Raw genomic sequence first — 25,221 nt, 5'->3', positions numbered from 1 at the left:
TGCAACTTCTTTTGTCTTGGAGGAAAAACCCGATTATCCATTAATAGTTCCTATTTTACTCGCTAAAAACTGTGAATTTAAGACAAAAATTACCATCTAAATTTCATAGATTTTCACGATTTCCGCAATTTTATTGCAAAGGATGAAGTTGCACAATCTTAGCATCATTGCAATGCTAGTGGTTCCTTTTTGCAAAATGCAATCCAGTTTTAGTCGAGGAAATCGTAATTTTAGACCCACTGCCTGGAGCTCGTGGAAAGAGACCCCCGCTTGGCGGCTGTAACTGATACCGTTCAAAATCCAAATTATGCTAATTTCGGGACCACTCGGTTTACTCGCTCGTTTGCGAGGAACACGTTCACCGCGCGGGTCACCGACGGGCCATCGCGGCAATGGCGACGGGCACTTTCCTAAAACGGCCGTTATGGGTGTATTTCAATAATCGGCGCTATTTATGGCGGGCGGTATATCACACGATCTAGGATCTCCTGGTCCTGGCTCGTCTCCCGCTCCGCGACCCGCGAGGCCCCGGAACCGGTTCGCCGTGCGCGCCTTCGCCTTTTCGGGTGGCGGGTAATTTCAAATCCACGCATGCGCGCTGCCCTTCCTTGCACCCTCCCCAGATCGCTGAGGAATGGACGGTTTTTGATGCAACTCGACTCGACCGTGCATCCCTGAGACAGTTCATGGACCACTTTTTTTGCGCAATTCGGATAATGAAAAAAGAGTTACGGACTATATAGACATACCGTCCGTTCCGGGCTCAGAGGCTGAAAGTTCCAGTTGCTGCACGGAGAAAAAAACCTCGTGCGTGGGACCCGAAGTTTAGGTCATATGGATCTCTGAAGTTTCTGCACCTTCGAGCATCTGAACACTTTAGGTCTAGCTGTCGAGGTTCGGATCACACATCTGAAACTTCAGTTCTTACATCTGAAGTACTTCAGATGTGAGAACCGAAGTACATCGGATGTGAAAATCGAAGTACTTCAGATGTAAGAACTGAAGTTTCAGATCTGTGATCCAAACCTCAGCAGCAGGACCTTAAGTGTTCGGATGCTCAATCCGAAAACTTCAGAGATCCATATGACCTAAACTTTGGGTCCCACGCGCGAAGTTTCTTTCTCCGTGTGGAGCCGGAGCTTTGATTGCTCCAGGTGCTACGCCCGGAACTTACGGGCTCTGAGCCCGGAACGCGGACAGTATGCCTATATAGCCCATAAGCGCGGCTTCCAAGGCCGGAGTTTTTTTTTTTTTTTTTTTTTTTTTTTTTTTTTTTTTCAGTTCAACTGCAAAATCTTGTTCATCTGTAAAAATACTCACTTGCATAGGGAAACTAATGGTGCATTCGCCGTTTTTAAACTGAGCCAAAGCTTGTAGTTCCGAGTGGCACAATGTAGTCCAAATTTGAAAGAATCTGTGATAAAGGACCTCATTTTCCAATTAACCAAAATTGAGTTTTAAGTATATGACTGCACGAAGGAAAACTCATGCGGAAACACGTATACAATTCAATATAATCATAGATGATAGAGTGTTGTTCAACCTTACCTTCGATAGAATTAGTGTCAGTGTAGGCGAAGAATCCTGAAATCAGAGAATATATAAATATAACGTCATATTTTCAGTCAAGCAAGAAATTCATTTCAACATCGCACGTGAAGACAGTCATAGCAAAGTCAAGCAAAAGTCAAACAAAGCAGCGCTGTCTTCGTTCTATTGTAATTTCAATAGAAACAAAGCCAGTATCCCACAACTGACGACTTATCTATGTAGCCTACGAAGCCAAATAGTGGTATCACCTTCAAAGGTAAAGATCAATCGAGGAAAACAATGGCAATAGGCTCTATTGAACGTTGAACGGTGGCTTCAGCTCACTATCAGTTCGCCTTCAATATCCTGTGTAGGCAACGCGAGCTCCCATGTGATCGAATAGTGGTATCTCTCTCAGACGTCACGATTGCATGAGGTGAAAAGTGGGATTAGACTGCATCGAGCGTGGAGCAATGAATCTGGCTCATTGACAGTTTGCCTTCAGTTTTCAGTATAGGCAATACGAGCTTCAACGTGGCCGGACAGTGGTGTCCCCCTTCCGAGACGATATGATTCTTCAGCTTCAAGAGAAAATATGTTCTTATAAATTGCCAAACCAAAATAAAAAAGAAATGGAGTGCTATATACTAAATATACACTACACATTTTCCTTTTTCTTTTTCTTCTTCTTCCTCCTCTTGGAGTATGCTTCAAATGCTGGCAATTTTTTTTTTTTTGATGCACACTTCCGCTAAAACTAAATACTTTTGGAGACCAGCGGACTGATTGTTGAAATTGATAGACAAAGCTATAAACACAGAAGACAAAAAGGATACAGAGGGATCCTGTTGGTGGAAGCAGGTGGTTGCAATGTACAAAGGAAATAGATAATAGACTAACTAATAGCAACCCATGAGACACCCAATACTTAGTCCGTCATTTTTTCCGTAGTCTATAAGAATCACCCATTTCAACCAATAGAATCGCTCCATACTCTTTACGTCCTCTTTGTCGATCGCTTTGTCTATCAATTTCAACAATCACCTCGCAATCCATTCAATTAGAATTGGATGAGAATTTTGAGCCTGAAAAGGCCCTGAATATTCATCGTCTCGAGAGTATTTAGAATCAAGATGTCATGTCTACGCTAATCATGGAATACAGAATTTACAAAGCCACCACGAGGTTGGTTAAAATGAAGTTATCTCTATTCTAATATTAGCCCTCGATTAAATGAGGATAGAGTTAATACCAGAGCCTACGCCGAGATTTTTGTGGTGCTCTCATCGGTGGTCAATGATTATTTGTGGTAAAACAAGGCAAAATCCAGGCGGAACAAACGTCACCATCTGTTGAAGAAGACTCCGATTGAAGCCGAATAATAGCTAGAAAAATCCTGTCTCTGATTAATTATGCATTTGACTCGAAGGCCGCTGACCAAGCTGGGAGAGGAACCTATCCGTCGCGTCGCGTCGAAGATGACCTTATTGTATGAATCGATAGATTACCGCGTACCAGCTCAATCGGTGAAACGAAAACCGCCGTCCACCAAACTGGTTATTGTAATTTTCGAGCACAGAGATTAATCATAGATAAGATCGTGGAATAGTTCCTGGCGACGCGCAACCATTGCGCATGCGCCTTGCAGGAGTATAAAACCGCATTTCGTTTTTTTTTTTTCTTCTTTTTTTCAGAGCCTATTTTCCGTCTTCTTTTCATGACAATTATGGTCAAAGTCGGAGACTTGCCTGACCTCCGGAGATTTTATACCTTTGCTAGGCGGCAAGAGCTTTGAGCATCAAGTATTTATTAATGACGTGGGATTTGGAGTCAATTTTTCTGATGAGCGGATGCACCTAGAAGTGACGTTGCCAAACTGGTTTTTTCTCGTTCATTTACAGTTTGCCATGTCCCCAAGTAGTAGTGATCTCGATAAATAGCGATTTTATCGGTTAGTTATCGCGATTATATCGGTGGCAATATATCGAGATACTATCGCATTAAAAATTGTATTTAAAAGTTTTAATTGTAAAGTTGTTAAGTTTTAATTGTTTAGTAATTAATTGTAGTTTTAAAAGTTGCAATAACGATAGAAAAATAAATAAAATAAAATTTAATAATTTGAGTAAATAAACTAAACAAAACTAAAATTCAGATGAATCTTATATAAAATTTGTAAATTCCAGTAACTTTTTCAATGACAATTACACCACACATATAAGCTAAAAGAACTTTGTGATCGCGGTTTTTAGCTATATTAAAATTTTGACCAAATATTTGTAATGTTGACTGCAAGTTTGGGTTCCCCATTCTATGTCAGAATCAGAGGAGGTCGAGTGAGATATTATTTTCATAAAAATCTTTTCCTAGTGCTCTTCTGCTATGAAAATCTTAAGAATTTTCAACCGATATGAATGTTGTGCGATTATATATCTTTTGGCTGAGAGAGCAGCAACACAGCAAAGCCCAGTGATTGAGCGGCTTTTTCCTTTTCTCTAAACAGATAGGCGTTTGTTAATCATCGCAGTTCTAGGCTTTATTTGAAATATCAAAAATTGAACTCTACACCACTGAGAGGTTTTTTATATTAGTTTGAGACCTACATTCTGGAATTGCTTCTTCGACCACTCAATTATCGGAGAATGATTCGTGACATTTCGCCGTGGATTACCTAATTAAATGTCCATTTCAAGAAAAAAGGTGGGTGCCGATTTATTTCGGGACCGTCAGGCTTATTGCATTCCTTGGTCGGTGTATGTGATTTTGATAGGACTTCATTTATAGTTCTTTGGATCTGAAACTTTTTTTTATTGTTATTATTTCATTTTCATTAAAATTTACGGTCCAAGCGATCATTCCCTTGCAGCATTGAATTTAACTCTGAGTTTATATGCTTAATTAGTTTTTATTCCACTTTCGTGGTTCAATTTTTTTCTTTAAATTTTTGATGAGCAAAATTATGATGTTAAACATTCGAATGACAAGTTCTACCTTTAAAACTTCGTCTTTGCTTTGAAAAAGTCATATTACACCCTGAAAAAAATGTCAAGCTTTTGGGCCTGACGTAATCCAAACAAAAAGGAATGTTTTAGAAAAATGTTTTGAACGGTTCCTGATTTACGTAATAAAACACGGCAGACACGTTTTTTCTTATAGATTTGTGTGTGGTTTAAACAGTCTTCAATAAATTTTTGCTCTTTGCTCAACGAAAATTCTATGCTGATATTAAACCTACGTAATTTAATTTAAGAACGGAAATAAGATTTCAGAAAATTTTATGCATAATATACCATGATTACAGGGCAAGGAATGATGATAGAAATGTAAAAAACGTGCAGAAGGAATTAGAAAATAATCGGAAGAATATTCGTCTCACACTTCAACGGATCCTTTCGGCTCGAGGAACAAAATTTGTTGCTACAAAATAGATATAAATTAATTTGTGACTGAAGGATTGTTACTATAAGATTGTATTGCGGGCAAGGCTGGAAGAGATGCATGACTTAGTTCTTCACTTATTCAATATATATTTCCAGGACGTTTTTTCGAATCTTTTCATAAGGTATTCTAATCTCACTTTCTATGTACCTACTTTGTTCTATTTTTTTCTTTCATCTCACAATTAGTACCATTACATGGGCAGTCAAATGTATCTCCTTCCTAACCACTAAAATCAGAGCCACAAATAGACCTCTTTTTTCAGGGGAAACTGAGCCGATTTTAGAGAAAAACTTCGGTAAAGTATAAAAGGTTCAAGCACGTGCTTAGGTCCATCGATTCATCAATCAGGGAGGGCTTTACTTCTCAGAAAAAATGAAAACCCATTCCAAAAACACAATAGATATTGTTCGGATTTTACACAAGATCATCTGAATATTTATCCTCCTGCCAGAGGAGGAATATTTAAAACAGGAGAGGTCAATGTCTCACTCTGTTGAGAAGAGCGAAAACAAATCGGGCAAAAAAAAGTGACCGGAGCATGTAAATAAAGGTCCAATTTAGGAATAACGCATAGTTGCTGATTTGGTCGAATTTGCCTTATTTTCAATGATATGAATGTGGAATCCAGTAATTTATTTTTGAAAGTTGGCAAAAACCGTTGCCACCCAAGTAAGAATTTGTTGGCCTAAAACTGAATTCGAAGCTCGCACGTGGCGCCATCTGGCAACCTCCCATAAAACATCGCTCCTCTAGCGTAAGGGCGTATTTAAGTTTCCATGTGAGTTCTGATTCACGAATAAGTCCGTACTCTCTTGGGCTCATGTATAAATTGAGATATACCCTTAAAGCAGAAGAGAGACAATATAACTAAAAATCCATGAGTGGAGAAGTGGTTAATAATGATCATGGGTGATCAACTTCTGATCGATAAAAAGTCGAAGGGGAAACAATACAACTAAACCTGCGAAACTTCAGACCAATTTATTAGATTTAATAATTTGGCATCATCGCTCCTTCGAATCTTTCGTCGATAATTTTTCCATTGGCACCATCAAACTGAGAGTATAGAGCAGCAACCAAGCAAAGCAAAAGATAAAAAATAAGAAAAAATGAAAACATATTAAAAGGAAAAGACATAAATTTGAAAATATAATAAAATTCATAGTAAATAAATAATAAACAAATTATATGATTTTGACAGACTTTAAGGTAGGTGCGAACCTCCATTAAAGGAGTGGAACGACTATGAACACGACCCTTATTATTTTTAGCTCACTGAATTTTCGTGAGATAACAGAAACAGTCCCATAATTTAAGCAACATCTAATGGTGCTTACCAAGTTTTGAATTTTCACTTTTCAGTTGACTTCTGCTTTGCTGTTACCCTAAAGAAAACAAGTTGAACAAATTAAGCTTGGTGAATTTGTCAATTTGGCAATAATCGAGTCCATTGCCCCTGTTCTGTTGGAACCTCATCTGCCCAATTGTTTTTGAGGATTCTATTCATTTGAGGAAGGAGGAGAAAGGATCCTTGTGCGGGCGGAGCAGAGAGGGACAGCGAAAAAGCAGGAAAAGTGGATCACCTTGAGGTAAAAATTTTGTAAGTTCCTCCTATCATTTCTGCTCCCATCCGCAGCAAGGTTGCCGGTTCTAAAAGAAAATTAAGGTGATTTGTACAAGGTTCAGGTTCGGGCCGAACTAGTGTGCGATGTATCCCATTGATTGGATTAAAATACTTTCCAAATTTGGGCTTAAAACCACGATAACACTTGTGCATCCTAACAAGTAGTCGCAATAGTATTTAGTCGTATAGTATTTAGCTACGAGAGGAGCACCTCATTCCATGTGGGAGTAGCTTGCTGGATTAAATACATTTTATTGCCAATTTGACTTCCTTCTTATCACGGCTATCACTCTTCTTTCCTCTTGAATTTTGCCTCATTTTGATTTTATTCCAAGATGTAGTTGCAAAAGATTTGTATTTTTGCTTTACGTAGTTTGCTAATAGTTTTGTAGCTATTTTATATATATTTTTTTAAAATTTTTTTTTTTTTGTAAAATGTTTCCACTTGTTACACTGAAGAAGACCACATAGTTGTTGGCGGTCGAAACGTTTGTATTGTTTTGATGTTTGTTTTGTTTTGTTTAGATTTGTATGGCGTATCAATCGAAACATTGCAAATCATGCCACGCCACTGGTTTTGATTTTACTCTCGGGAGGGGAAAACTTAATGTTAGGAAATGGCAGAAGAGCCATAGAGACAGTGAACAGAAAACTTCTCGCTGGAAACGACACTTAATAAGGGCGCATTTTAAGAGGAGTCCGTTGATGACTCCTTCCTTAATCTTGGAGCGTCCTAAAGAGCCGAAGCATTGAGAGCGCAGTCGTTTTATTAGTCCAAGTGGAGGTTGCGAGGAGAGGCGAGCTTGAATTTTACGAGTTCCAGGCGTCGAGTTGTGCAGGAAGACTAATTTATCGATTGAAGGCGCCGCGCCTGCAATTGTGGCCATGCAACGAGTAATGCGGGATTTATGCCCGGCGAGAATTACGCGTTACGCGTCTAACGACTCTCGGCCGCACAGTGGAACGAGTCTTTCGGAGGAGTCGGACATGAAATTTTCGACAAAATTTGTGAAAAATTACGTTTATCTCGTCACAATTTTAATTATTATAAGGGATGTTTCCAATCGAGAATAGAGATGTTGCATGTGTGAGGAATTTGCGATTTGACTATTGATGTTAAGTAAAAGTTTGCGAGAAACACGATGGTGCCACTGATTTTCTCTGAAATCAACTCCCAAGCTCAAAAAAAAGTTCTCAAGTTGAGGCCAAAATGGAGGGGATATCCCGCGCTATCCTGAGAGTCCACGTCTACATCAAGACAAACTCTCCATGCAAAGATAGTGAGCAAATACATTAGCAGTGATGCCGTGTTTTCAGTTTTAGAGTTCCCAAATAAAGTGGCAGCCCTGTCAATGTATTTGCTCCCTATCATTGCATATTGATTTTTTTTTTTTTTTTTGAAAGTGGACTCTCAGGATAGCGTGGGATAAATCCCTCCATTGTGGCCTCAACTTGAGAGCTTTTTTTTAGCTTGGGAGTCGATTTCAAAGAAAACCAGAGGCATCATCGTGTTTCTCGCGAAATTTTACATAAGAATCAATAATCGAATCGCAAATTCCTCACACATGCATTATCTCCATTATGCAAGAAAACCGACGAAACTACTTTAAAACACCAACAATTCATATTACTGAAGATATGCGCTTTTCAAGTTTTTAAATCGTGTCCGAGCTCTCGCATTGACTCGATCCACTGTGGGGCGTTCTCCAACTAGCCCACTCCAAAACGAATGGGGTAAACTTGGAGTCTTAAAGGGAGGGAGCAGGGATATTAAACGCAAGGGTGAAGATCCCCTGCCCTGCCCTCAAAGAACAAACGCAAAGCCCTGGCGGGGAAAGTAACCCTTTCTATTCTCGAGCAAGTTGTAAAAATAAAATTTCATTGCTCACAACGCGATCTCGGCGCGGCGGTCGAAAGGGGTTGTTACATTTCATTGCAAGCCCATAATTGCTGTTCTCTCCTCCCCGTCCCTCTTTCTTTCGGATGCGAAGGAAAGTTCCCTCGGAGATATTTACGTTTCAAAAATTAAATCTCATCTTCCTTCATTACTTTCACTCGCGGCCATGCCTCCAAGATTTTTATCGTTCTTTTTTATTTCCGTTTTGTGCGCCGGAAAATTGTCTTTTTTCGCTTCGGCTCGGCCGGCCGGCCCTCGAGACCCCGCTTTTACGCTTGCCGCTACTATCGCGGAATATTGACTCGGAAAAGTATGGGAAATCGTCGTTTTATGTTCTGTAAATATTCTCGTAATGGTTGCTTTCGCTCCGAGGGTATATCAGTTGGGTACACACTCCGTAAACTGCCCTTGTTCCGAGCACGAGCATTTCGGGACTCCTTGTACCATCAAATTTTTATGCGTGTCGTTGGGGAGGATAAAAACTTGTCCCCTCCGATTTCGGACGAGTAGCAGTTTCCGAATTCTTCGAAACTCTTTTGCATACGTAGAATAGTCTTCGATTTATACGCGCATACGCGATTTGTATTCATGGATATGCATTAATTTGTGCAGGGGTGTGTTCTACTGGGCCAAACTTAGTAATCAGCATCTTCATTGATTCATGTTTTTCGCCGAGATCAAAATGAAGAATCTCAAATTTCACCAATTTCTCGACATGTTTCATTTTTGGACGAAAACTGTATTAAACATTACCCTTGGCACTAAGCATAAGACAGCCTCCAATTTTTGTGTTTTTTCTTTCTTCAGTGTCTTGGGTGACATTTTTTTCTTCTTGGAACGATGTAAATCGTCTTGCACACGTTAATACACTAACTGGACTACGTTTTGCAATTGGGAACAACAATTGCTGCCTCGTCCGTAAAACCACTTGTGTGCATCAGGAAACTAATGGCACTTACGTTGTTTCTGAACTGAGCCGAGAACTGGTTTCAAAGAGCTAATTGGACGTATTTCTACCAAACAGACCTATGTGCAGGTGCGAAATATGAGGTGTGCTCTAGAGAGCTGCATAAGAAGCAATGTAAAAGTGGGTGTGATTCCTTTTGAAGAATTGGAAAAGTGGGATATTACATTCTATCAAACAGACCTATGTGCAACTGAATGCGGAACTCATGAGCCGCGGGCATGGCAAGAGAGCGTTGTGGACAGGGCTCATGAGTTAAAGCGCCCCGACGAGGATCTCCGTCTCGCGCGGATGCTCCATCATTGCCGCTGACGTCACTGGCGCTTCATTATTCTCATTCACTTTTACGGCCAGAGAACTAACGAGCACACCCCATATTTCTCACCTCCACATAGGTCTGTTTGGTAGAAATACGTCCAATTATGGTCCAATTTTTATCTCGGTAATTCTTCAAAAATAAGACGAAGAAACGCCTTTATTATTGTTTTTCCTCTCGGTCATGTGTCCTCTCCGGATCTGCTCTCCTACTCCTCGGCGAGGCACGGGCGGAAATCATTCCCGAATTTTTGAGCCGCCCCCTGAGCTAATCAAGTTTTATTTCTGCGCTGGATCCATTGCGGGATTGTTAATTAGGGGGCCGATTATTTATGAGGTGATCGCTCGCGCCACGCCGAGATGCTTCTTACTTTTTACGCGAGCGTCATTACTCGCATTAATCGGGCGCCCATTGCCCGGTGGTAATGAAGCTCCAATGTTGCCACTTTGTCCAAATAACCCATCATCTAAGCGTACGATAAGTCTTTACTATAGCACGAATTGGCATCAGTGCTGATGGGCATGGCTGTCAGCCAGGGACCCGAGTCATGTCGTGAGATCTCGGTGACTACGATGGAACATTAGGTCGTCCCCCGGACGAAAGAACGTAACTCCATTGAGAGGGTGCAAAATTGACCCAAAAAATTAATTTTTTACAAAAAGAAACCTACATAATTTTCGTGTAAAAATTTGCCTGATTTTTGCATGAGGTCAGAGGAAAAATCTGTGAAATTGTCACGCATAAGTGTCCAAGATTCTCCTGGTAAAAATGTAATTTGAGAGGGGAAATTTCGCAACATTGAAATTAAGTTCCATCCGTTTTTAGAAAAACAACGATCAGACCGGTGGAGTCATTTTTTGGGCAAATTTTCGAATTTTATGCTTGAAGCAAGTCAGCTAATAAAATTCCTCGGTTAAAATTACCATGTCAGTGGTGTTCCATTTGGGGACTAGAAATGAATAGTATTCACAACTAAATAGAGCAGTACTTTCTTTTTACTCATTTACATTTTAAAAGAAAAAAAAACAAACTTATGGAGTTCAAACCTTTAATTTCCAAAATTAACGGAATATATAGTTTGATCGGACTAAAACCCTTGTTTAAAGCCCCGGCCCTGCCCCTAATTCCTGACCCTCTACCACTTGTTTTGTTCATCCCTGTTTCTAATGAAAAAAAAAAACAGCTCTGAAATTTTGAGATGTGGAGATGCGAACTTGACTCTGGAGTTAAACCACAGATTTTTTTTTTTCCTGAATCAGACTTTTTCTCCCCCAAATCATTATGAAGAGGTGTCTCTGTCACCGGACGAGAAAATACATTAATAACTGAAAACACTTGGAAACCACGAAAAACGAGGGCGTCACTGCGTACCATCTTAAAACAGCATACAGCAACACTATGGCCAAAACGCCGCACAGAGGATCGAGTCAGTTGGAGAGATCGGACATGAAATTTTTGACTTAAATTGCAAATTTTTAAGTTCATTTCATCACATTTTAAATTTCAAGGGGTGCTTTTAGAGGCCAATTTCACGAGAAAAACCAATGGAACCACTTTTAGAACTTCAAATTTGTGTATAAACAAAGTTATAAGCTTTTAAAGTTTCCAAATTTTGTCCGAACTTCCTGTAGACTCGATTCACAGTGCGCCGTAACCAGATTTCTCTAAATTTGCGGATCCAATATTGAATCATTATCGAATGCCTTCGATAGATAGGAAGCATCGCCAAGATAGATCTTATTCAATAAATATTCAACAATCCAAGCGCTGAAACACAAAAGCGAGCCGTATGAGAGGAAGTTAACAGTGCGACGGCTCCCATCCAGCTGAAGCGCGGCAACAGCGTATTGGGACACCTTTTCATGAATGCATTGCCATTAATTTACGGGTTTGTTTTGGTAAATCCTCCCTTTCGCTCCCACCGACCTGCTTATGCTGCCCCTGGCCCCCCCCCAGCCCCCCGACACCCTGCACCCGCTCTTCAGGAGACACCCGTAAGTGCATTTCTACGTGGACCGCGGTTAACCCACACCATAGAGCTCTCCCGGGTTCACTTCGAAGCCTGCTCCCTGCCCCCTGCTGTAGCATACTCCCCAGCCCAAATGCTGGTGCAACTCATTCAACGCCCCCTCCTCTCCTCCTCCGACACACTTACTGCCTCTGTTTCCCTTTGTCAGACACTTAGCCGCTCTTAGAATTTGAAGGCGCAAACATGCACGTACTTTGCTTCCGTCCATTTACCACCTCTCTGTTGCCGCACTTCATTTTTATAGGGCCTTCCGGCGTAATTCGAGTACGTGGAGGGAGGAGATCTGGCGTTTCTTTACTAGGTCTCACGTGGCAAGGATGAGGGGGGTGGAGGAAGTCAATTTAAGTCTCTCATTTAAAAAAAAAAAATTACTTCGATTCCAATTAATATAATTGTCTTTCCTTTTTTCTAGTCTTTTCAGTATTTCTGAAAAATTCGGGAGGCTTTCGGATCAGAATTGCGTAAGTCAAAAGGGGGTAATAGACTGTCTTATGGGTTTTTATAAAGTTTACCAAAATGCTCCCTGTAATACTGCCGTGCTAAGGAAGAACGCCGCATGAACCTTCGGGAGTTGCCAAATTTCCTTTGATAAAACACGAATTTCCTGGTAAATTTATATGAATATTTTCCTTCTATTTTTTCAGATAATTTTGTTTGCAATTTCAACTGAAGTTCCTGAAAATTTCAAGGAAAAATATTCATAACTTTTCTCAAAAATAAACATTTTATTGAAGAAAATTTGGCTACTCTCGAATGTTCATGTGCGGCGTTCTTCCTTAGCACGGCAGAATACTTGACCAGCCGTATGCGATTTGCGATGAAGAAACTCTCCTTGTCGCGGCTGCAAGCATTAATTGATTGAAAGGAGGGGGTTTTGAACGAGCGCCGCTTTCTAAATCTACATTAGAAAACGTTTTCTTTGAAACCCTCCTCCAAAAATTTAAGAGTGAATTATTATTTGCAAATAACTTATTTACTATCAACTAGGGAGTTACACGCCCTCTGACCCCCGAAGTACTTCGCAACTCAGGCTTCATGCGTTACGCGTTACTCTTATGCAGGATCGGACTGGCTCGCATCTGAGGGCGTAGACCCTTGGCTGGTTAAATGGGCGAAATGTGATATTTCCTGATGGGGCATCCCCTCGTGGAGAGGGGCTCAGAAAATTTTGGCAAAGCAGCACAAGTTTACGCTATTTTCAGGTTCAAAGTTTATTAATCGTACAGAGTAAAAATTGTAAAATTGAACGTATTGAAGTGACCGACAGACTTCTGAAATTAAAGAAAACAAAAAAAAATTAAAGCCACTAGACGCATCCGAGCACCATTATTTCCATAAGAACCGTGTCAGTGCTGCGGTTTACACGACCTTAAGACGTGGGTCTAAAAATACATCCCAAAAAAGAATCAAGGAAGAACCTGAAAAAGAAGAAAGAAAGAGTATCAACACAGCCGACGACAAGAGAAACGTATTCTGGCCTCTTTTTTAACTTTTCTTTCGAACCTGATCGACACCTCATTTGATGCAGCATAGAGCAGGGCATTGAGAACTCACATTTTGCGTCATCACGCCTTCAATTTTTCAGATGCAGCACGGACGTCCATCAAGTACGAATAGTTGTATCTCTGCGCCGTCGTTATCGCGCATCCTTTCCCTCGCTTTATTTCCATATTGTATTTGTTTGCGTTTGTCTTATTCGTAATGGTGCTTCAAGCACTACGTGAATAACACAGCCGAAGGTAGGAGAGATATGTTTGGGCCTCTTTTTTAACTTTTCTCCCAAATCTGAGCGACACCTCATTGGCAGCACAGCAGGGCATTGAAAACTCACGCTTCGCGTCATCGCGCCTTCAGTTTTTCAGATGCAGCACGGACGTCCATCAAGTACGAATAGTTGTATCTCTGCGCCGTCGTTAACGCGCATCCTTTCCCTCGCTTTATTTCCGTACTGTGTTTGTTTGCGTTTGTCTTATTTGTAATGGTTGCTTTAAACTAGAGCAGAGCATTGCGAGTTCACGACTCACGCTATCGCGTCTTACATTTTTCATGTGCATATACTTTTGAGTCTGCTCTTATGATGTTATATTGTAGAGTGTAAGATAAGATATTGTTGCTGACAAAGGGACATTTTCCAAAAAGGTATGTCCAAGAAGCCACTTTGACCTCTCCAAATAATTCCTTGAGAAGGCAAAACTTGCATTTACAGAGTGTATTAACTGACATAAAATTGATCAGATTCAGTTATGGAACATGCTTAACTTAACATAAATGATCACAGCTAATTTGCGTATTTCTATTATTATTGTTACGTTCGGTCGTATTGATTTGTTGTATTATGCATTAGTTTCAACTTATTGTAACTTGAATTACTTACTAATGTGGCGGTCAGAGCGTCTTACATGAAGTGTGTACGCGTGGTAATGAAACAATTTAAAAGTCCTTAGCAAAATGTTTTTTCAAACTTTTTGAAAAATGAGTATACTACACCAGCAGTATCTCGAAATCACTTCCTCTACGTGAGAGGAGGGAGGGAGGGAGTGGGAGTTGTGAGGGGATGAGATGCAATCGTAATTTGTAACTCCCTACTCTACAGAGTCAAAAATATGTGATGTGTGCTTTGTGTCTTGCTAGACCCTTCAATATGCAATTCGAGCAGTCGAAAAAAAATACCAAGATAATGCATTCATTTGAAACGTCAGGTATCCTAAAATTAAAATGAGTTGTCTGAGGGGGGGGGGGGCAAAAGGATGGGGCGGGGAGGGTCAAGGGTGGCAGCAAATGAATAATACCGATAAGTGAATCCGGCTAGAGAAGCAGGCCCTTTTTTGGCCGAGAAAAAGGTACCAAGTCACGGACACACTCAAAAAATCATGTTGCACAGCACATTGCTGCATTAACGCGTTTTCTAGGTATCTGCAGCTGTACTCGGCCTCATGCTGGGCAACCCCTCCCCCCTCCTTTGCCGGTTCCTCCCACACGTACCGCCACTAAAGGTCCACACAGTGTTGCTACATTGCAGCTTCGTATTTTCCTTTAATGAAGAATGTTTGAATTCATTGAAATCACAATCATTTCATTGATTGAAAAGATGCAAGCCTCAACTTTTTTTCCGTACTTAAGTTCACATTTTTAATTCATTGAATTCCATGAAATAGTATCAAAATTTATAAAGAATTCTTCCTACATGTGTTTGCCCCGACGGACAAGTAGACAATGTAGATTATGCACCGCAAAACGTTATTCAAATTCAACGCAGAGCGCAAAAATCCTAGTTTACGTGTCCAGAAAATCAGCTTTTAGTTTACGTCTGATTTTTTTCTTTGCTTAAAAAAAACAAGATTTATTGGTGAGAGAACAAATTTTGTCATTTAAAATTTCCTGCTTGTGGCACAAAACCAAGCATCGAGCTTTGATAGTTGTTGTATTCGAAAATACAACGCATTCAGTTTGGCGAACACCATCGTCACGTGTATCATGACTAAAGTGCATAATTAGACTGCATTTTGCAATTTGGACCTATAAATTCTAGCTCGGTCTTCAAAACAACTTATGTGCCATTAGTTTACCTAATGCACTTACGTGTTTTTCAGAACTGGACGGAATTTATAGGTCCAAATGGCAAAATGCAGTCCAATTCTCGTACGAACACGTCAGGAAAAATCAGTGAGTACTTTAGGAGAACCTTCAAGTCGTGAAAGAAATGAGCTTAGCCAGCGACTTGATTCAAGAAGATGTTGTTCTTTCTCTTCTTTTTCTTTCATTTTCCTGTTCTTTTTCTCTTCATTTCTTTTTCTTTTTCTGTTCTTTTTCTTCTCTCTTTTCATTCTTTCTTTTCTTCTTCTTTTTTTTCATGTTTCTTATTCTTTTTCATTTTCTTCTTCCTCTCTCTCTTCATATACTTTCTTCTTCTTCTTCTTCTTAATCATCATCATTTTCTCTGTTTTGACCGACGGAACGGTTTTTACATTACGGTGCTGAAGACGAGCATTATCTACTTATGTGGTAAGTAACCGGGGAAGCTTTCAATTTGGTCACCGTATTCTACATTAAGGTATTTCTAATGATATACTTGACGACATCACGTATAGGTACGTAACACGTAACACACGTAACACGTCACGTCGTGGCGTGTTACAAAAACTGCTACACGCTACAGACTGACGTCGGCTGTTTGAGTGTTTCAATCATAAGTTTTTAAAATGAACATTCTCGAAGAATTCAGGCAATGATGCCTATAATTCATCTCCAAGTTTACACCGAACAACTGCGCGAAATTCTGGCTTCGACATGCGTTCTTCGACGTGGGTTCAAAAAGGGAAAGGCTGCAGCACGCATCACCCGAATGGTTTGGTTTTAATTAGTTTTTACCCTCTTCAATCCTAACCTACAATACCTCCTCCAGTGCGATAATTTGTATTCATGTTCGGCTATTTCTTCTCAGGTCAGTCTAATTTATTTTTCGTGGAATTATCGTTTTAGGAGATACATATAAGCGGTGCCGTAGTGAGCGAGCTATTGATTGCTTTCACCGGTCCCCTGTGTCTATGCGTAGCTTTTGCCTTTACCTGCATTTTTCTGATGGGGTAAGGTAGTATTAGGTCATGAAAAGATAAAACCTAGTGTTAAACAAAGGTTTTTTCCTGGGATTTCCATACACAAAGGCTAATGCAGTGCGTTTATGAGTAAAACACACAAAGGCACGGCCGGCAGGCGTGGTGTAGCGTATTACAATGTGTAATGACTGCTTAAACAAAAAGGAACCGAAAAAAAAATGTTAAACATAGGGTTTCTTTGCCTTTCTTCATGTTCGACGAACACAAGTCATCACGAATAAGATAATATTAAAATTTCCTAATTTCTTCACCAATCGCTATTAATATTGTTGAATAGTCGAATTAAGTGAGTAGCTAACCCAGTAAACTTTTCTTTCTATCAAATTTTACTTAAAAACGACGTAATTACTACATGAATATGCCTTGTATCTATCTACATGAATCAAATTACATTATTTAAAATTAACAAAGTAACGTTAGAATAGTAATAAAATGATTACCTAAAAGAGCAGGAATCATAAAATTTTCTGGCTGTTCGTTCGAAAAATTAAAAGAATAAGTTCACTAGTATAACTTCCGGAAACGTTATCTATTTTGCACTTCATTCACACTCCCATGCATTACAGAATACGACTTACAAATTAAATTTAACGGTAATTAAAAAATCTCCCACCTTTTAAATCATTTCACTAAAATAAGTACCGTCTAAAAGGTTACGGCTCCTTCATTTACATGTCATTCTAGTTTACCTTCAAATAAACTGTGTAAGTTTTCTACCATATTTTTTTTTTGGTAAGCGCCAAAATCAACCAGGGATACATATTTACAATGTATACTTTATTTTAATTCGAAAAAAAAATGTAAAAAAAATTAATTTCAGGCGGTAGTCAGTGATACTTAAAATGTTGGACGGTCCAAAATGAAGTACACTTGTAGTTATACACAACTGCGTGGTAGTCTTTCCATACTTTTTTCGGTTTATCAGTGCACTAACGCGGTCGCAGTAAGTAAAAGTTACATGCAAATAGTTCCGATTTGAATAATTAGTCAGGGATCGGTTTCTGGCGTGACAATCGATAAAGTTGATTCGCTGATTGGGGCTCGCGCCGATTGGCGCGGAGAAATGCGCTTCAACTGGTGAGATGCAATCTGCAGAGTTGCCGTCTTTTAAGTGGTTACTTAATCTCCGCCGCGAAATGGCCACGGTCCAAACTATATCGCTTTAATCTCCAGGCATCATAAACCCCCCGTGTTTAAGAGAGGAAGGAAAGCCATGTTCAGGACCACCTACATTAGTTTTTATTCGTTACAACTTACTTTGTTCGTCTCACTGTGCACATCCAAATCATGCAAACAAAAATCATGAAAACGCGGACTTTTTGCACACTTCGACAATAATTGGGCTTTACTTCGGAATTCGGATCTACAATTTCAGGCTCATCTATAAAAGCAATCACTTGCATAGGGAAACTCACGCCACCTTTGTTGTTTCTAAATTAAACAAGCAATTTTAGTGCCCGATTGCATTATTTTGCAATTATGGTAACTACGATTACTAGCTCCGTTTGAGCTAGCTACACCCTGATATCTGGAAACTACTGTAACCGCAAGTGAATCTCCTATTGCCTACCTCATCAAATACAGGCGAATCCGTTGTGCGCTACCGAAAAATGAAAAACATGAGCGAAACTCTTTTCTCGGACTCAGATGATTCCTTTCTTCATTCATGTATTGTCGGCCCAGCAACGTTCATTCATGCCTCGCTTGTCATCCATACTGCCATGCTCAGGTAAAACGCCGTATGAATCTTCAGGTGTTGCCAAATTTCAATTGATAAAATACGAATTTCCCGGTAAAATTATGCATATTCTTCTTCAAATTTTTCAGATAATATTGTTCGCAATTTTACCTAAAGTTCCTGAAAATTTCAAGGAAATATATTCATGACTTTCCCCCAAAATAAACATTTTATTGAAGGAAATTTGGCAACTCTCGATCGAACGTTCATACGGCGTTCTTCCTAAGCACGGCAAAACGGGGGATTCGAAAATCCGGCGCGGGTCCTGATCAAAACTTAAAACCGAAACCCTGCTCGGGGCTTTAGTAGAAGAGCCCCACCACGGCAAAATTGTCAATCAACTTCCGAGACACCCAGTGGACGCTCCGGTCCGACCCCCTCCCCTCCACACTCCCTCGCGCGATTTACGTACCCTATTGCCGTGCTGCCAAAACCCCTAAAATCAACAATCAAGCCAACGAACCAAAATAAAGTAACCAAACCTAACCTAACCTAACCTAACCTAACCTAACCTAACCATTTTCCGGCTGCAGTTTGTTTACCCGTTTTGCAACCGCACTCAACCAGCCGTCCACCTGAAGCGTCCACCGGGTGTCTCGAAAGTTGATCGACAATATTGCCGTGGTGGGGCTCTTCTACTAAAGACCCCCTTGCTCGGCGCCAAAATCTGACCGATTTACAAGCGCTCGATTTGGGGACAGATAGGTAACTTGCTTTGTAACCGCACTCCAAGGTGAGCCCTGACGTTCGTGCAGGTTCACGTTTTCCAGGGCTCATGTGAAAGTCGAGTTACGCCCTTACGACCGCGCCACCGCCCCCGCGGTGCACTTCTCGTCCGCGTCTCCGCGACCTCAACGCGGGCGCGGGGCCTAATCTTTTTAAAACTCCTTTTTCGGACAACAGGCCACTGGGGATCATGCCCGCCCGGGTCGCAACCAGTGGCAATTCTTACAGTTTGGCAACACTGTTAGCACTCTATTTAAATCCATTTAATATATCGATACTAGGCTGCCTCAACTAGAATCGATTGTTTAACATACCTTTAATAAATTGAGATAAAACAACGTTGCCAACTTTTTAGAATCGCCACTGGGCGCAACTACTCGCAAAATGAACGATTGCGATTCCTCTGAAGAAAAACGATCTTGCTGATCGTTGGTGTGTTCGCGGACATACTATCGAAAAGACTCGAAAAGACAATTTTTTAGGCAGATTAAAGTGAATTGAAACCATAATCCTGTTTTTGCAACAAATCGGCATCCGTTTTCAAAACGCGAGGGTAAACCACTAAAACTGAGGCTGTAAAATTTATTGCTTCTGCAATTATTAAAAACCTGGATTTTTCTCGCGGAAATTTATGCATGCGGTGGTTGAATGGTTGAACCAAGTTTTATTAAAAAAATTTGTCAATCAACATTCAAGTGAGAGGCGTCAGTGTTCGCTTTTTTTTCGAAATTGTGACCCTCTCAAACTCCAAAAGAAATGAGTTATGTACTTTATTCTTTTCATTTTTTTTTTTTTTTTTTTTTTTTTTTTTTTTTTTTTTTTTTTTTTTTTTTTTTTTTGCTGTAAGGTCAGGGATTTAAACGCAGGCCAAATAAAATTGGAACCAAGTCATAAATTCAATGTTAAAATGATAAATGAAAAAAAAAAAAATAGATTCACTTGCCCTCGCTGTCCATTTGGCTCTGATCGCACGCATATTTCTTTCGAATGGCAAGGCTATACTAGGTTTTACTTGAGAGCCGATCTCATTTCATCGGATTTCCCGGATATTACATACTGCTTTATGCTTGGGAAGAACGACGAATGAGCTTTCAGACGTTGTCAAATTTCCTTCATTAAAATACGAGTTTTTTTAAACAATTAGGTCTTGTTTGTTTCAATTCTCCAGGTCAATGTTTCAGGTATATGGACTGAGTTAAGCAGAAAGGAACCAACCCACATTTTGGTAAAAATTGAGTTATGAGTGGTTTTGAACTCAACCACTGCTCTACTATCTATCGCCAAAAATTCAAAGTTTTTGTTGGAGCAAATTTTGTAGAAATTGAACTTGAAGTTTATCTTTAACATTGAGTCTTATGCAGGAGCCAAACTTTAAACCTCTTTTTCTCGGTTCGATCCCGATGTGGCTTGGTTCCTTTCTGTTTAACTCCATCCATATAATCTTCAGAGCCTGAAAATTACAAGAAAAAATATCCATGATCTAAGTAAAAAAATACACATTTTATCGGGAGGAAATTTGGCAACCGATAAATGGTGAAACTGTGTTTTCCTTTAGCAATACAGCAAAGTTTTCAATGTGCGCATCGATGAAAACATGATTGTGCTGATCGGAACACATTTTGCAATCTGGACCTTCTTTTTTTGGCTCATCCATGAAAACACCGATCTGTATGGTGAAACAAACAGCATATCGACGGTGTAAGTCGGGAATCACATAACTCGGTTTGCGACGTCGCAGACTTCCTGTCATACTTTATTTTTTAAACGGAAAACTACTCAACGGCAATTCTTTAAAACTGCCGTGATTTTTCCTCTCTTTGCAAAGAAAATCCTGCAAAAACTTCAAGGAATGATGTCAATTTTTTCTCTTTTAAAAAATAACTTAGAGGCGGAGATTTTCAGACACTGCAAACGAGTTATGTGATTGCCGACTTACACCGTCTATATGTTATTTCCAAAATGAGCCCAAAATAATGATTCCCCATACAATTTTCTAATTTTTGCTTGGAATCAGAGGAAAAATCAGTAAAATTTTAACAGGCACCTGATCCTCCTGTAAACAATGCAAATTTCGAGGGGAAATTTTGCAACATAGGAATATAGTTACGCTCTTTCGTCTGGTAAACAGCGAACTGTCATACTATGGTGATAATTGAGAGGAAATCGAACGTCAAGCTACTTTTCATTATGATCGTTGGTGACTGTTGACTAGGACATGGGCGATGGCCTCTTGGGCTTAGCGCTGATCATTTATCCGAGGCATGACCGCACTGAGACGGCATTTTAACAACGACCTTTCCTGGAAACGCAACAAAGATTCTACTCGGGAATCTTGGCAATGACCATCTCACAGGAAACGTACTCAGCGTGGGGGTAAATATCAGACTCGAGTTCAACGGATGTACCTGATGCTTGAACAAAATAAATAGCCAATCACCCACTCTAATGAAAGATCTACAGGCGTATAAATTGCAGGGCCCGGGTTCCTATTAGAGCCTTACAAACAGTAGGCATACCTTTTAAGGCTGATTATCGCTTGACTGGAGGTATGAAGAGGGTTGCAAGAAGCGAAACAAAGGGATACCTGCAAGGGGCTCGAGTAAAAAGAAGATTTATTCGAGATGAGGACGGGGTCAAGCGAGAGGGATGCCGCCGCTTGGCCGCGCGCGTCTCGGGAGGAACAGAGACGGAGCGACGGAGCAACGGGGGTGTAATTCGACCATTTTCATGGTCATGTCAAGCAGCCCTCACGAGGAGATTATCAGCCCGAAAAATTAATCATACTTCGACATTTGACACCAATTCCCTCGCTTACGCTCATTTTCTTTTGCCAATCCTCGAATCCGTTGCCAAATATTTTCAATTTCACGCTTTGTAATTAAACAGAGCCTGCTGGTTGATTGTTCAAATTGATAGACAAATCAATAGACAAAGAAGGCATAGGGAGTGTAGAGCGATCCTATGGGTTGAAATGTGTGGTTCCTACAGACTTAGGGGGAAAATGATGGACTAACCAAAAGATCCCTCGTAGGTTGCCGTTAGTTAGTCTATTGCGTACCCCTACCTCCTTTGTCCGTTGCAACCACCCGCTTCCACCAATAGCTTCCGCCAATAGTCTTTGTCTATAGCCATACCTACCGATTTTCAGCACAAATCAGCCCCCAGGTTCTGAATCAAGTTAAGCCGGCAGAGATAGGTCACGTCCTCTGAATTTTTCCATCACAAACTCCGTTTTTTCCACCTCGACTTGAGAGAGGCAGCTTCTTTGAATTTTCCTGGAGAGGCCCCCCTCACCCCCCTGGCTTCCCCGTTGAAGCTAAGGAACTCCCCCTGAATCCCCCTTTGGAGCTGAGGAGATCTCACAGATCTACCAGCTGCCTTTTAGTGCCCCCGAGACCCCACTGGAGAAAAAAAACACATTATATCTAGAGTCCAGACTCTTAAAAACATCGACAAGAAAAAGTACTCTTGATTCAATCAGAATCTAGCTTCAATCAAGAACCAAGCCTCTTAATTTAAGCGGATTCCGTTTTGATTCAAGCAAAAATCCGATTGAATCAAGAGTATTTTTTCTTGTTCATGTTTTCAAGAGTCTGGACTCTAGATCCAATGTGTTTTTTTTTTTCTTTCCAGTGCCCCCTTGATGAGGTGCCATTCTGCCATAAACCCCTCCAGAGGGGCATTTCCCCACGGCATTTTAATCGAAACCTAGCATTATGAAATATTTTCCCGCGAAATAAAGTAAACGTACCTCAAGATCCCCTGAATAATACCGCGATAACGCGGCAACGGCGCCAAACAGCAATACACTTACTCAAAATCCGGGTGAGCAGACGAGGGAGCCTCTATTTTGTCCCATCTCAGATAAGGGCTAGAAAACACTCGACGCCGTATGAAAATAATTTAGATGGAAATCTGGTACATTTTCAATTTAGCGCGCAACCCTCGACTATTCGACTGTCCTACCGTGCTGAGGAAAAACACCGTATGAACATTCGGGAGTAGCCAAATTTCCTCCGATAAAATTTTAATTTTTAAGGAGAGTTATGAAAATTGTCTCTTGAAATTTTCAGAGAATGAAGATCGGATTGTGAATAGGAGTCCCAGAAAAATTGGAGGAAAAATATTCACAGATTTCCCCGAAAATCCGTATTTTATGGGTATAAATGTGGCAACGCCGGATGGCTTATATGACGTTTCTCTTTAGCACGGGAGTGTTTACCTCGGTTGATCTTGCTCCTTGCATCCCGGATCCCGGGGGCTCATTCTCTCCTGATGACCTCTCTGCAGGTGCGACTTAACGGCCCATTCTACCGTCCTGTGCAAAAACGCCGTATGAACCCTCGCTGGGAGATTGCCAAATTTATTCCTATGAAATACATATTTTCGGCGGAATAATTCGAAAAATTATATTTACTTTTCAATTCAGCCTAAATCAGAATTTTAAGGAAAATGATTTATGACTTACTTAAAAATATTGTAAATATGCACGTCACGGGAAAGTTCGGAAACATTCAAATATTCATACCACGGGTCCCCTCCCCTCCCATTGAACGGCAACATTCCTCCTCTTTTTTCCTATTTTCAAAGGTCTTTTAAGTTTTTAAATCTCTTTCATTTGTCTTCTCCCGCCACGCAACACCGGTGAAATGTGCTACTTGAAAGAGAGCATAAAACCTATCGGATTTCAATGGAAAAATTCATTAAATTATAAGACTAGATCCAAGTAGAAATAAACTTTTAACCATGTTAGAACGATTCTCCAGGTTTTTTGCGGACCACTTTATAAAGCATAGCATTGCAGGCAGGGCCGGATTAAGGGGGTGGTCACATGGGCCGCGGCCCATGGCGGCAAATTTAGGGGGCGGCAAATTTTGCAATTTTTTTAAATGTAGCTATAAAGAAAAATCGGATTCAAAAAAAACATTACAAACGAGAGAAGGTGACAAAATCTCTCATTTCCTGAGAGTAAATCTCTAAGTCGTCTTTCTGTGATACAATAGACAGCACCTCTAACTAGTCGAGTTAAGACTAAGAGAGAAACCGAACACGGAATTTTGCCTGGAACGGCGCGGCGCAGAGAGCAATGATGAGAGAACTTGAGATGAAAAGGAGAAACCCTCGGCGCGGCGCGGCGGCGGTCGGCATGTAACACATATTAGCGCCTACAAGACTGCCTGAATACTTCACGCATTGCGTCAAAGACAGTGCGGTCGCTGCGGTCAGCAGCGGGCGGCGGTAAACGCATAGCGCCTACAAGACTGCATGAATACTTCACGCATTGCGTCAACGACAATGCGTGCAGCAGCGGTCGGCGTGAAACGCATAGCGCATACAAGACTGTAGGAATACTTCACGCATTGCGCCAAACACAGTGCGGTCAGCGCGGCGCGGCGGCGGAAGTTAAAATTATTGAACCAAATTTATGTTTGTTCTTTTATAATATTTTCGTTCATTTCATATAAATGGAAGGCCTTGTCCACACAGAGATAGGTTTACGGAACTTAACTTTTGCGCCAAGTTCCGTGAAATTTTGCTAGTAATGTTGACAGGGCTTTCGCAAAAAATGTGTCCAACACGAGTAAAGGCGTCTTATGCACCCCTCCCCTCCGGCACGTTCACTTGATGGTTTTTATTGATGTTTCAAAACGAATGAGAAGGGAGCGGCAAAATACAGGCGGCCCATGGGCGGCAAGTAAGTAAATCCGGCCCTGGTTGCAGGGGCCAAAATAGAAACATTGCGAACATTTTAAGGAGCCACCGGGTCTTTTGAGGCTACTCGTTCCGAAGTGTACAATGTCCATAAGAGTGGTTTTGTCACAAAAACGAAAAAAAAAAATGTTTTGAGTTTGCTGCATTTTGCTGTGACCTACCTCTTGAATGCTACTAATTAAAAAGGAGTTTGGCTGTTTTGGCACATAATTTAATATATATTCCGATTCTCCTCTATTGGCTGATCAAGAATCCACTCCTGATTCAATTTCAACCAAAATGGACATTGTATACTATAGAACTAGTAGCCTCACTTATTGTTAGACCCGGTTGGTATAAGCTAGGCTTGGAGGAGGCGGAGAGAATTGTATATTTACAATGAAAGTTGGCAATATCCGAATGATTTTACGATTTTTTCCCTTAGCACTGCAGAAAGGTGCATTTAAAGGGGACGCTTTACCTTTTACAATTGACTATTTTTCGCTCCGGGCTGCGAGCAGTGCGCTATGCTGTGTGGCATGGTGACGGGCATGAGAATGACAATTGTCCAGGGCTCCGGCGATGAGAGGTCTGCGAAAGAAAAAACGCCGTATGTGCTTTCAGGTGTTGCCGAATTTCCTTCGAAAAATCA

At 40.6% G+C, this 25,221-nt stretch overlaps 1 protein-coding gene across 2 annotated transcripts in view; it reads right to left on the bottom strand.

The window, feature by feature from the left end:
- Ca-beta (Calcium channel protein beta subunit) overlaps positions 1–25,221 on the bottom strand; it is a 328,761-nt gene that overhangs the window by 200,093 nt on the left and 103,447 nt on the right. For both annotated transcript variants that reach the window (XM_019054128.2, XM_019054127.2), the window contains exon 3: positions 1,549–1,584. In XM_019054128.2, coding sequence (XP_018909673.1) covers positions 1,549–1,584 — 36 coding nt within the window. The remainder of the gene's footprint in view (positions 1–1,548; positions 1,585–25,221) is intronic.

Source organism: Bemisia tabaci, chromosome 1 (genome assembly GCF_918797505.1).
Source record: "Bemisia tabaci chromosome 1, PGI_BMITA_v3".
NCBI lineage: Eukaryota > Metazoa > Arthropoda > Insecta > Hemiptera > Aleyrodidae > Bemisia > Bemisia tabaci.
The sequence above is the reverse complement of the archived record's forward strand: the minus strand, read 5'-3'. Positions and strand labels throughout refer to the sequence as shown.